This window comes from Bufo bufo, chromosome 9, assembly GCF_905171765.1.
Source record: "Bufo bufo chromosome 9, aBufBuf1.1, whole genome shotgun sequence".
Taxonomy (NCBI): Eukaryota; Metazoa; Chordata; class Amphibia; order Anura; family Bufonidae; genus Bufo; species Bufo bufo.
Window position 1 is genome coordinate 16,917,262 of NC_053397.1, and position 14,200 is coordinate 16,931,461.

At 46.4% G+C, this 14,200-nt stretch overlaps 1 protein-coding gene and 2 non-coding genes across 3 annotated transcripts in view; 2 read left to right on the forward strand and 1 right to left on the reverse strand.

Annotated features, from left to right (window-relative positions):
* Nucleotides 1-1,585: 1,585 nt before the first annotated feature.
* On the reverse strand, nt 1,586-1,658 carry TRNAF-GAA. The gene has a single exon. It is a non-coding gene; the product is annotated as a tRNA-Phe (tRNA).
* A 333-nt stretch (nt 1,659-1,991) lies between these two features.
* Nucleotides 1,992-2,065, forward strand: TRNAN-GUU. The gene has a single exon. It is a non-coding gene; the product is annotated as a tRNA-Asn (tRNA).
* Nucleotides 2,066-5,310: 3,245 nt separating this feature from the next.
* The window catches only part of NCKIPSD (NCK interacting protein with SH3 domain), a 61,042-nt gene continuing 52,152 nt past the window's right edge, over nt 5,311-14,200 (forward strand). The window contains exon 1 of the mRNA XM_040408665.1: nt 5,311-5,595. Coding sequence (XP_040264599.1) covers nt 5,425-5,595 — 171 coding nt within the window. The 5' untranslated portion in view covers nt 5,311-5,424. The remainder of the gene's footprint in view (nt 5,596-14,200) is intronic.

Sequence of the window (14,200 nt, forward strand, 5' to 3'; positions counted from 1 at the left end):
TTGGAAAATAATAGTGCCACACGCTGTACCCTGAATATAATAATACCACATACTGTACCCGGAATATAATAATGCCACACACTGTACCCCTGACTATAATAATGCCACACACTGTACCCTGAATATAATAATGCCACACACTGTACCCTGAATATAATAATGCCACATACTGTACCCCTGAATATAATAATGCCACCTACTGTACCCCTGAATATAATAATGCCACACACTGTACCCCTGACTATAATAATGCCACACACTGTACCCTGAATATAATAATGCCACATACTGTACCCTGAATATAATAATGCCACACACTGTACCCTGAATATAATAATGCCACATACTGTACCCTGAATATAATAATGCCACACACTGTACCCTGAATATAATAATGCCACACACTGTACCCTGAATATAATAATGACACACACTGTACCCCTGAATATAATAATCCCACACACTGTACCCTGAATATAATAATGCCACATACTGTACCCTGAATAAAATAATGCCACATACTGTACCCCTGAATATAATAATGCCACCTACTGTACCCCTGAATATAATAATGCCACATACTGTACCCTGACTATAATAATGCCACATACTGTACCCCTGAATATAATAATGCCACCTACTGTACCCCTGAATATAATAATGCCACATACTGCACCCTGAATATAATAATGCCACACACTGTACCCCTGACACTGACTATAATAATGCCACACACTGTACCCCTGAATATAATAATGCCACACACTGTACCCTGACTATAATAATGCCACATACTGTACCCCTGAATATAATAATGCCGCATACTGTACCCTGAATATAATAATGCCACACACTGTACCCTGAATATAATAATGCCACATACTGTACCCGGAATATAATAATACCACATACTGTACCCGGAATATAATAATACCACACACTGTACCCCTGAATATAATAATGCCACACACTGTACCCTGAATATGATAATGCCACACATTGTATCCGGAATATAATAATACCACACACTGTACCCTGAATATAATAATGCCACATACTGTACCCCTGAATATAATAATGCCACACACTGTACGCTGAATATAATAATGCCACACACTGTACCCTGAATATAATAATGCCACACACTGTACCCTGAATATAATAATGCCACATACTGTACCCCTGAAAATGATAATGCCACACTGTACCCTGAATATAACAATGCCGCACACTGTACCCTGAATATAATAATGCCACACACTGTACCCCTAAATATAGTATTGCCACATACTGTACCCTGAATATAATAATGCCACACACTGTACCCTGAATATGATAATGCCGCACACTGTACCCCTGAAAATGATAATGCCACACACTGTACCCCTGAATATAATAATGCCGCACACTGTACCCCTGAATATAATAATGCCACACACTGTACCCTGAATATAATAATGCCACATACTGTACCCGGAATATAATAATACCACATACTGTACCCGGAATATAATAATACCACACACTGTACCCCTAAATATAATAATGCCGCACACACAAAAAAAAAAATAATCATCCACCCTTCTGCCGAAACCCGGGATCGAACCAGGGACCTTTAGATCTTCAGTCTAACGCTCTCCCAACTGAGCTATTTCGGCAGCTGATGTCGGAGTTCTGCATCTCACTCTCTTGTGCATAGGAAGGAGGAGCATGTGCTCTGATCCTGGATTGTATTTTAACCCTTTGTATAATACACCTCCATTATGTGAGATTTCCCTATGTATTGGGATGAATGATACAAATGATACAATCTCTGTAAATCCTATCATCCTGTCAGGAGAAAACAAGATCAAGGCAGTTGTATCAGTAAATATCACAATGTAACAAGCGATGCTCTTTGTTGGACTTGTCTCCATGGAAACAAAATAACTTGTTGCAAGATTCGTAGGTTTGAAGATCAAAAGACAAACTCTCAGGGTGTGCACTCAGCGGTCTCTGTGGCGCAATCGGTTAGCGCGTTCGGCTGTTAACCGAAAGGTTGGTGGTTCGAGCCCACCCAGGGACGCGTGGTTTTATTTTTTTCTATTTATTAAAGTAGATTTTTTTTTTTTAAGGGACTTTTCATATGTTGTATTTACAATAAAGTGATTCCAGTAAGATATAAATGATCATGTTAAAATGGTTGACACAAAGGTGGTAGTATCAATTAGTATACTCTAAATACTACTTTTAAAGGGGTTGGCCATCACTTGGGGGAGGGGTTTTGGTAAATGTGACATTATTTATTTATTTTGCTCACTTATATTGGTCACGTGACACAAGGTGGTCAGGTTAGCGCTGCAGCGGCGTCAAAGCGGGTGTGGCTGGTAACCATTCACTTCAATGGGGGCAGCGCCGCAGTTAAAGGGGTTGTCCGGGTTCAGAGCTGAACCCGGACATACCTCCATTTTCACCCCGGCAGCATCGGAGCAGTTCATGGGGCTGCCAGGAAGCCCGGTGACGTCACCGGCACTGATGGGCAGGATTTAGTGCTGCCCTAGCCAGTAAAACGGCTAGGGCAGCGCTAAAGCCCGCCCATCAGAGCTGGTGACGTCACCGAACAAAGTGTGTTATTGAAAACAAAAGAGACCTTGCCCTGCGCGATTTAGCGCAGGGCAAGGGAGCGCATCGGAGCATAAGATGCTCCGATGCTAGCCTCAGGGGGGCTGCCTGGGTGAAAATAAGGGTATGTCCGGGTTCAGATCTGAACCTGGACAACCCCTTTCACAGCTTCATACAACGGACGGAGCTGTGTGGTTCCGGCATCAAATTATCGATTCCATAGTAATGGCCTATCCTCAGGGTTGGACAACCCCTTTAATTTTAAAGGGACGGGCCACCTTTTGGGATGGAGGTTTTGGCTAACCCCCTTCCTGGCCAGAGGATAGGCCATCACTATCCGATTGACAACTTGGAACTCCATTGTGCAGCGCTGCGCCCGTTGAAGTGAATGGTCACCATCTACGTCCACTACACACCGGACCGAGCTGTGTAGTTACTGCAGGACAGACGATTTGCGTGGGTGTGCGGTTTTTAGACCCCCGCCGATCAGATGATGACTGCCTGTTCTGAGGATAGCCCATCAATAGTAAAGCGTTGAACAAGCCCTTTCATCAGATGTGTTTAAAGGGATTTATTAAAAATACAAGCGTTCCGCGGACCAGTGGAAGAAAGATTCGGTAACGCACAAGCATCCGCCACTCTGCCGTCCCTGCTGCAGTCCCACTGGCTGCAAGCTCGTCCGCTCAGGTCCCCACCGGATCTGTTCGCGTCTTTTTCTGTTCAGTTGCATTTACTACTAAACCCGCAACCTCTGGTAATGCAGTAGGGACGGCGGCATAGGCGGAGCGGGGTACAGGTATTAATGAAACCATCTTTCTTTCACGGGTTTGCGGAACTCTTTTCATTTTCATGATGGCCGGAGAACCCCTTTAACATATATCCTCCAATAACTCCAAATCAGACATACTGATAGGGACCGCCTTCATGCTAATGTCTGTAAAAGCGCTGCGGAATATAGTAGCGCTATATTAGTGCATAAAATAAATAAATCAATGTAAATATCAGTTATGCTTCACAAGATAACCAGATGGTGGCGCTGTCGCTGCAAAAATAGACTGCTGATCAGCTCCAACATTTTCCCAGGACGTTAGGAAGGTGATTCCACAGATTTACTCATGAACCACGTAGATTTTGCATTATTGCTTTCATTATTTGTACGCCAGCAAAACGATTCTGAGAAAAAATGGATGGTAATTGTAGGTGGTGGTTTTGATACATCCTCCGGCAGGGCCTGTTGGAAGGCCCGGGGCAGAATTTTGTAGTATAATCACATCGCATGCACATGACTGTATGACGGATCCATGATGTGCAGAGAAAGTGGAATCACACGGAGGTCGTTGCACGTTCCATCCGATGCGTATTACAGGATGTGGCAGCAGAGTGCCTACCAGAGAGGCTCAGAGTGCCACCATGCCGGGCACAGAACCTGTACTGTTACACGCTCAGTCCTAATGGGTCCATATTATAGACCTGTGGGCACTGGCATACCTCCATATTATAGCGTGTGGTAGAATACGCCATTATTTTTTTCTCTGGTTGCACATTCTCGGCACAGCATTATATATGCACACGTTCACACCTTTGTTATTTCCGTTTTTAGGTTTCGTCATAGGAGCAGAGTGATGAACAATAAGAGAGGTGTGCATTCCGTTTTCGCGGAACGGAACAGCCGGCCCCTGATAGAACAGTACTATCCTTGTCGGTTATGTGGACAATAATAGGAAATGTTCTGTCTTTGAACGGAACAAAAAAACGGAAACGGAAGGCATACGGAGTACCTGCCGTTTTTTTTGCAGATCCATTGAAATAAATGGTTCCGTATACGGAACGCAAATTATGGAACGTAAACGGGAAAAAAAAACAACATTCGTCTGCAAGAGGCCTTATTGCAAGAAGTGTTTATTTATTTTTGTATTTATTTATTTGTTTTCTTTTTCTTTTATTTATTTACCACTCCACACACTGTAAATGCATATGACGGATCGGAGGCAGTTCCTGCGGAAGGATTTACATTACAGCGACAGTAAATGTTCCTCTTAAAGGGGTTGTCCAACATTTTCATATTGACGGCCTATCCTCAGGGTAGGTCATCAATATCAGATCGGCAAGGGGTCTGACTCCTGGCTGTTTGAGCAGGCCGCAGCACCTAAGCCAATGACGTCGCGATCATCGGTCACATGGCCTAGGCGTAGCTCAGTCCCGTTCAAGTGAATGAGGCTGAGCAGCAATACCGAGCACAACCACCATCCAATGGACGGCGCTGTGTCTACAGCTCCTATAGAGAACTATGCGTCTCCATGGTAACAGACAGCAAACAAACCCAGTGTAGTCTGATCCTCCCTTCTGTCCTTTACTTCTTGTTAACCTACCAAATGTACATTAGCACAAAGTGGGGCATCCAGAGGACATGAGAGGTTTGTTTTGCTGTCTGTTACCACGGAGACGCACACGTTGTCACATGAGCTGTAGACACAAAATTATAGGAAATGTATAATTCATATCCCTTAAAAAGTTGATTTATGTATCACATCCATTATAGCATTCTCAGAAATCTGCAAGGCATTGGTTACTCTATAAAGCATCCCCGAGCCTCAAATTTTGGACAAAAAAAATGGTACAGGATGATGTTTAAATAAAGTTTGTTTAATTTAAAAAAGAAAAAAAAAACGCATCAAGCGCGCTCGCGTCACCAGTGTCCGAGCTGTGCGTCGTGCGCGCGCCGCGGCGGCAGGGTCACATGACTGACGGGAGCTTCGGCGGCGGGGACGCGCTCAGTCAGTCAGTCAGTTAGTCAGGGTCCGGCCCGGTGAGGACGGTTCCGCCATGTACCGAGCCTTGTACGCTTTCCGCTCTCCGGAGCCAAATTCGCTTCAGTTCGGGGCCGGGGAGAACTTCCTGATCCTGGAGCGGTGTAACCAGCACTGGTGGCTGGCCAGTCGCTGCAGCAGCGGGGACACGGGCTACGTACCGGCCTCCTACCTGGAGAGGATCAAGGTGAGAGGTGTGGACGCCCATAGGTTAGCCTGTAGGTGACGTCATTATGGCGTCATCACCGGCTGTCATCTCCTTGGCTTGTGACGTCATAGCAGCAGTGCTCAGAGAGGTGGATGTAGGGGGCTGGGCAGTTCCTGGAGGCTGACACTGACTTCCTATTGGATGGTTCGTGTTGTGGTGCCGCGTCGGGCTGCGTTCACACCAGGCTTCTACCTTACAGTTTATTATACTATGTATCCCCCACCCTAACCCCCTGGCACCACATTTCACTGCCGGGAGTGTAGACTTTTGCAAACCCCCCCCCCCCTTTTATTTCTCCAGTGCACCTAAAGTGCAAAATCGTGCAACTCTCCCAATAGTCTTGATTAAAAATCTACTGCTTTTGCTACACAGCTCCTACAAGTAGGCCTATGTGTCTCCATGGTTACAGGCTACAAACTAATCCTGTGTGTAGTCTGGCTCCGCCCCTTGTGTACTCCCCTCCGTCTTTTGTTGGCAGCCTACAGGTAAAGGTTAGAAGAGGAGGGAGTAACGTCGTGGAGACAATGGGTCTGCATGGGTGCTGGATACTCGGAACGGCAGGAGATGGGGCCTTCCTGATGCTCTCATGTTTTAAGAGGTAATTGTTATTTTTAAAGGGGTTTTCCGAAATTCTGATATTGACCCTTAGGATAAGTGATCGGATCGGTGAGGGTCCGACACCCGGGAACCCCGCCGACCAGCTGTTTGAGGAGTACGGTTGTCCAAACACGGCGCTGTCCGTTGTGTAGTGGCTGTGCTTGGTATTGCAGCCCAGGACCGCATGTGACTAAAGAGCGTGACATCACTGGCTTCTTCAAACAGCTGATTGGCGGGGGTTCCGGGTGTCAGACCCCCACAGACCTGGTACTGATGACCTATCCTGACGATACGCCATCAATGTCAAAATCTCAGATAACCCCATTAATAAACTTTATTGAGGTGCAGACAGGACGCCATGACACTGATAAGCGCCCTTGGGTTTGTTTACCTGGAGAAAGTAGGGGGGTACAGTCCCTAAAAATAGTCTGTTTCACCCTCTTCCTGTGGCCCCGGGGGAGTCTAGCAGTTGGGAGGCCACCTGGGTCCTGAAGGTCAGTGCACTCAGTATTATTTCTGTATGTTGAGACAGCTGGCAAATACCACGTGACAGTTACCCCCCCCCCCCCCATCCCCCATTATCAGCGGCAGAGTGTGACCTATTATGTGAATTCAGCACCGAATCAACACAGCAGCATCTTCATTGTTGGGATCATAGGGTAAAGGACTAGTGATGTCATCACTTCACAAGATGGGGACACAGAGTTGTGGTCACTGATGCTGTGGATTTTCGGAAGCAGAATGACATGCAGAAAATCCTCTCCCTTTACAGTAGCAGCAAAATAAACTGCAAATATCTTGATGATCCCTGCCCTACCCCTCCACTGCTTTAGGCCTCATGCACATGGCCGTATGTATTTTGCGGTCCGAAAAAAACTGATCCGCAAAAAATACGGATGACATCCGCGTGCATTCCGTATTTTACAGAACGGAACATCTGCCCCCTGATAGAACAGTCCTATCCTTGTCCTTAATGCCGACAATAATAGTACATGTTCTATTTATTTGCGGAACAGAAATTCGGACATATGGAATGCACACAGAGAACCTTCAGTTTTTTTTGCGGACCCGTTGAAATGAATGGTTCCATATACGGTCTGCAAAAAAAAAACTGAAAGAAAATACGTTTGTGTGCATGAGCCCTCCACACAGCCCGCTTCTGATACTTTGAAGACAAAGGGGTTTTCTGAGAGATTTTTTTTTTTACTGATGACCTGTTCTCTGGTCATCAGTATCTGATCTGTGGGAGGGTCTGACACCCAGGACCCCCGCTGATCAGCTGTTTCGGTCACACGGCCTAGCTGCTGCTCAGCCCCATAGAAGTGAATGAGGCCGAGCTGCGATACCAAGCACGGCCACTATACAATGGACGGCGCTGTGCTTGGTGAGCTGAGAGAGGGCTGCATCGCTCACAGGAACGCCGCTGCCTTCGTGAACAGCTGATCGGCGGGAGTCCCGGGTGTCGGACCCCACCGATCAGATACCGATGACCTATCCTGAGGAAAGGCCATCAGTATAAAAATCTCGGAAAACTCTTTTGAATGGGTTGTCCCTTTAAGACGACATATGCCCCTTTCAGAGGATAAGCAAGGGTTTGACTGCTGGGGCCCCTACTTATACATTCTTGAGATTGGTGGCGACCCCAGTGGTTGGGTCCTGCCGATCAGACACTTGTTCCTTGTCCTGTAGAAAGGGGATATGTTGTCTTCAACCCCTTTGGCTATTAGTACCCAGAAATGCGGTTGGCACGGCCAGGAGCATTGAAGTGAAGTCGGCGCCAGAGCTACAAGGTAACAGCCAATCGGTGTGGGGGGGGGGGGGGGGGAGTTTTGGGACTTCACCCTTGAAGTAGCCCTTTATATTATGGGTATCCAAGATCTCTGCACTATATACATGCATTGTGACCTGTGTCCGTCTGACATCCATCAGCAAATGTCAGCCTAATCCAACGTGAAGCCATTTCCGTGCTTTATAATCCGCACATTAGCATCTCCGAGCCGCATTCAGTGAACTATGAATACATTATAGCGGGAAATGGTGTCCTGTTCACATGAATCCATTACATCGGGACGGCGCTGGATTGTTAAGTCGTCTCTATAGTTCTGAAATGTAATTAAAATGATCTAAATGATGTCGGATGTCCACATCATATAACGCCATATAACGGACAGCCGGGGTACGAGGCTGCGAGGAGTCACAGACTTCTAGCATTCATTATCTTTGTATTAGGTTCTCCTCCTGCTGCCGAATCTCTGTAAAAGACAAAGAAGAGGCTTCATGGTGATGGATCAGAAGAATGATTGTTGGCTGACACAATGCTGTATCTTCTGCCTCTTTCTGCAGCATCTGGGGGAGTTTTCCTTCAGGCATGGGCAGCATGCACCCCCAACCCAAATTCCTTAGAGGGGAATGAGAGGCACAGCTTCATGGGGAACACAGGCTCAACCAGAGGTGCCCCCTGGAGAAATGAATTCAGATGCAGCTATACCAGGTACTAGCTAGCGACCTGCAGAGGCCTCCCTTCTATTCCAGGTACTAGCTAGCGACCTGCAGAGGCCTCCCTTCTATTCCAGGTACTAGCTAGCGACCTGCAGAGGCCTTCCTTCTATTCCAGGTACTAGCTAGTGACCTGCAGAGGCCTTCCTTCTATTCCAGGTACTAGCTAGCGACCTGCAGAGGCCTCCCTTCTATTCCAGGTACTAGCTAGCGACCTGCAGAGGCCTCCCTTCTATTCCAGGTACTAGCTAGCGACCTGCAGAGGCCTCCCTTCTAATCCAGGTACTAGCTAGCGACCTGCAGAGGCCCTCCTTCTATTCCAGGTACTAGCTAGTGACCTGCAGAGGCCTCCCTTCTATTCCAGGTACTAGCTAGCGACCTGCAGAGGCCTCCCTTCTATTCCAGGTACTAGCTAGTGACCTGCAGAGGCCTCCCTTCTATTCCAGGTACTAGCTAGTGACCTGCAGAGGCTTTCCTTCTATTCCAGGTACTAGCTAGCGACCTGCAGAGGCTTTCCTTCTATTCCAGGTACTAGCTAGTGACCTGCAGAGGCCCTCCTTCTATTCCAGGTACTAGCTAGTGACCTGCAGAGGCCTCCCTTCTATTCCAGGTACTAGCTAGCGACCTGCAGAGGCCTCCCTTCTATTCCAGGTACTAGCTAGTGACCTGCAGAGGCCTCCCTTCTATTCCAGGTACTAGCTAGTGACCTGCAGAGGCTTTCCTTCTATTCCAGGTACTAGCTAGCGACCTGCAGAGGCTTTCCTTCTATTCCAGGTACTAGCTAGCGACCTGCAGAGGCCTCCCTTCTATTCCAGGTACTAGCTAGTGACCTGCAGAGGCCTCCCTTCTATTCCAGGTACTAGCTAGTGACCTGCAGAGGCTTTCCTTCTATTCCAGGTACTAGCTAGCGACCTGCAGAGGCCTCCCTTCTATTCCAGGTACTAGCTAGCGACCTGCAGAGGCCTCCCTTCTATTCCAGGTACTAGCTAGCGACCTGCAGAGGCCTCCCTTCTATTCCAGGTACTAGCTAGCGACCTGCAGAGGCCTCCCTTCTATTCCAGGTACTAGCTAGCGACCTGCAGAGGCCTCCCTTCTATTCCAGGTACTAGCTAGCGACCTGCAGAGGCCTCCCTTCTATTCCAGGTACTAGCTAGTGACCTGCAGAGGCCTCCCTTCTATTCCAGGTACTAGCTAGCGACCTGCAGAGGCCTCCCTTCTAATCCAGGTACTAGCTAGCGACCTGCAGAGGCCTCCCTTCTATTCCATGGTACTAGCTAGTGACCTGCAGAGGCCTCCCTTCTATTCCAGGTACTAGCTAGCGACCTGCAGAGGCCTCCCTTCTATTCCAGGTACTAGCTAGTGACCTGCAGTGGTCTTCCATCTATTCTAGGTACTAGCTAGCGACCTGCAGTGGTCTTCCATCTATTCTAGGTAGTAACTGGCAATTTGCAGAGGCTTTCCATCTATTCTAGGTGCAGCAGATTTGTGCAGAGGCGATGCAGCTTTTGCTGAGACGTCATCATAAGTGCAGTCATGCCCTAAGCTTGGCTTGGTTTATTTATGATGGCCATTGCCCCTGACCTCTTTTAAGCATGTATAATTCTCTCGACCCTTTATATTTCGGTGGAGAGGAGACGAGCAGCTGTCGGGCACCTCTGGTAGCGGCTTAACTCCCTCCACAACAAGCGAGCTGAAATCCAACACAGCCAGTCCTTGTCTCCCACAGCATCTGCTATTCGTGGGGCGGCCCCTGTACTCGGCAGGTCCCTCCAGTATTAATCTGATGTTACAAGTAGCTTAGGAAGGGAAATGCAGAATACACAAGGCTGAAACGTAGGTCTTCACATGGGACTTAGGAGAATTAGATGTAGTAATTATGAATTGTCCCCTGGTTTTTCTCTACTTTACATGTGCGGACCTCCAATGCAGGCCGCAGGCGGGAATACTGGTGTGCTTCACCTCCACAGTCTGTAGTGGAGAATGAGGAGCCGAGACCACGGGAGGATCATGTGTGGTGTGGACTGGAGCTATATATATATATATATATATATATATATATATATAATTATTTTTTGTTGGCTACTGCAGATATTCTAAGTTTCCAGGTCCTGAACACCGACCTCTCTCGCTGGGAAATTCAAGCCTCGGTCTGTATCAGTGCACAGAGTCATAGAGCATGCAGGTCACATCGGCTTTAGACTGATCCGGAAACCTCGTCTGTGCCAGCAAGAGGACAAAGCAGCTAAATAACCACAAGGAAGGAAACTGACAAAGTGTATCAAAGCCTGTAAATAAGATGGAAACCAAACACTGTACAAACTATCTATCTATCTCATATTGCTATCATTTTCTTTCTCTTCCTTTTCCTTCCTCCCTTTTTTCCTAGCTTCCTTCCTTCTCTTCCTCTCTCCATAGCAGTCTAAAATTCGTTCCTTCTTTCTTTCCTTTCCCTTTCTTCCCTTTCTCTTTCTTTCCCTCCCCTTTCTCTTTCTTTCCTTTCCCTTTCTCCTTTTCTCTTTCTTCCCTTTTACTTTCTCTTTTTCCCTTTCTCTTTCTTCCCTTTCCCTTTCTCTTTCTTTCCTTTCCCTTTCTCTTTTTCTCTTTCCCTTTCTCTTTCTTTCCTTTCCCTTTCTCTTTTTCTCTTTCCCTTTCTCTTTCTTTCCTTTCCCTTTCTCTTTCTTCCCTTTCCCTTTCTCTTTCTTCCCTTTCCCTTTCTCTTTCTTTCCTTTCCCTTTCTCTTTTTCTCTTTCCCTTTCTCTTTCTTTCCTTTCCCTTTCTCTTTCTTTCCTTTCCCTTTCTCTTTCTTTCCTTTCTCTTTCTTTCCCTTTCTCTTTCTTTCCTTTCCCTTTCTCTTTCTTTCCTTTCCCTTTCTCTTTCTTTCCTTTCCCTTTCTCTTTCTTTCCTTTCCCTTTCTCTTTCTTTCCTTTCCCTTTCTCTTTCTTTCCTTTCCCTTTCTCTTTCTTTCCTTTCCCTTTCTCTTTCTTTCCTTTCCCTTTCTCTTTCTTTCCTTTCCCTTTCTCTTTCTTTCCTTTCCCTTTCTCTTTCTTTCCTTTCCCTTTCTCTTTCTTTCCTTTCCCTTTCTCTTTCTTTCCTTTCCCTTTCTCTTTCTTTCCTTTCCCTTTCTCTTTCTTTCCTTTCCCTTTCTCTTTCTTTCCTTTCCCTTTCTCTTTCTTTCCTTTCCCTTTCTCTTTCTTTCCTTTCCCTTTCTCTTTCTTCCCTTTCCCTTTCTCTTTCTTCCCTTTCCCTTTCTCTTTCTTTCCTTTCCCTTTCTCTTTTTCTCTTTCCCTTTCTCTTTCTTTCCTTTCCCTTTCTCTTTCTTTCCTTTCCCTTTCTCTTTCTTTCCTTTCTCTTTCTTTCCCTTTCTCTTTCTTTCCTTTCCCTTTCTCTTTCTTTCCTTTCCCTTTCTCTTTCTTTCCTTTCCCTTTCTCTTTCTTTCCTTTCCCTTTCTCTTTCTTTCCTTTCCCTTTCTCTTTCTTTCCTTTCTCTTTCTTTCCCTTTCTCTTTCTTTCCTTTCCCTTTCTCTTTCTTTCCTTTCCCTTTCTCTTTCTTTCCTTTCCCTTTCTCTTTCTTTCCTTTCCCTTTCTCTTTCTTTCCTTTCCCTTTCTCTTTCTTTCCTTTCCCTTTCTCTTTCTTTCCTTTCCCTTTCTCTTTCTTTCCTTTCCCTTTCTCTTTCTTTCCTTTCCCTTTCTCTTTCTTTCCTTTCCCTTTCTCTTTCTTTCCTTTCCCTTTCTCTTTCTTTCCTTTCCCTTTCTCTTTCTTTCCTTTCCCTTTCTCTTTCTTTTCTTTCCTTTCCCTTTTCTCTTTTCTCTTTTCTCTCTCTCTCTCTCTCTCTCTCTCTCTCTCTCTCTCTCTCTCTCTCTCTCTCTCTCTCTCTCTCTCTCTCTCTCTCTCTCTCTCTCTCTCTCTCTCTCTCTCTCTCTCTCTCTCTCTCCATAGTCCTAAAGTTGCGCCAAATTTTCTGTCCTTCCTTTCCTTCCTTCACAGCAATCTAAAGATGCACACAATCTTCTGAGGAGCCCCAGCTGTACGATGCATTGAGTGAGGTTCAGTGGATTATTATGTTTTTTGGGGCTTGTCCTTCATAAATTTGTCTACAACCTGATGTGATATTTTACGCCAAAACAGTTACATGTAACTTATTTCTCCAGCGGTTTCTTATTTAGCGGCAGATGTCAATCAGATTAACATCATCTGTCAATAGGAGACACGGAGGGAGGATTACTGGGCGATTAGCTGAGGATGGACGCGGTGGGACGTGTGTCATTTCCACACGCGTCTATATGCCCTCCAATGATGTGAAAGTCAGAAGTTGCCCTCTTTAACCCTGTTGCCTCTGGTTCTGACCACGGGTCCCGCTCTTCTCTCAGATCCTTCCTTGGACTGTTTCAGTGACGGCTGCAAATCAGCGCTCGTATAGGAAATGTTTACTTTTAATTTACACCGCCATGTTGCATGCATAATTTAGTGTGTTATGGTGTTGATATCGCAGGGGTCGGGCCCCAGTGGTCCGCAGGCATGCATTATTAACATCCAGGAGCTGAGCTCTGCTGCCGCCATTCCCCGAGGGCTCATTAAGGCTGCTCTGGTGTATAAGTGATGGATGCTTCTTCCTTCCCTCATCTGTGGGATGAACATTCATTTGGCTTCTTGTCTCTCCACTAAATGCACGTAGAGACCGGAAGTAAACCTCCTATAAATGTAATGGGTGAAGGGTAGTCATATCGGTTGTCTCCCTACAATCCTATTAACCAAGAAATATAATTTAACACAAGAAGACAACCAAAAGACTTATGGGGTCATTTATCAAACTGGTGTAAAGTAGAACTGGCTTAGTCGCCCATAGCAGCCAATCAGATTCCACCTTTCATTTTCCAAAGGAGCTGTCGAAAATACAAGGTGGAATCTGATTGGTTTCTATGGGCAACTAAAGCCAGTTCTAATTTACACCAGTTTGATAGGAACACCCCTTTTAAGGGGGAGAGTAGTAGGAACCCCTGTGATCCCGGGAGTGAAGGGTCTCCCATGCCACTGTGCCCCGGCCACACATTTTGCTGGGAATCACAGCGCGGCCAGAGGTCGGACCCCCGCCGATCATGCAGCAATCGTGTTTAAAAGATTGGAATATGCCTTTAAGTCCTTTAATTGTCGCCTGACGTCACTTAGTTTCATGATGAGTCAGATTCAGGGAAAGCTGGGTGACAACCAATAAAACTGTCCTTAACCACTTCCCGCAACTGTAACGCCGAAAGGCGTCATTGCGGCGGCTCCCCCAGGCTACGCTAACGCCAATAGGCGTCATCTCGCGTGAGCCGAGATTTCCTGTGAACGCGCGCACACAGGCGCGCGCGCTCACAGGAACGGAAGGTAAGAGAGTTGATCTCCAGCCTGCCAGCGGCGATCGTTCGCTGGCAGGCTGGAGATGTGTTTTTTTTAACCCCTAACAGGTATATTAGACGCTGTTTTGATAACAGCGTCTAATATACCTACTACC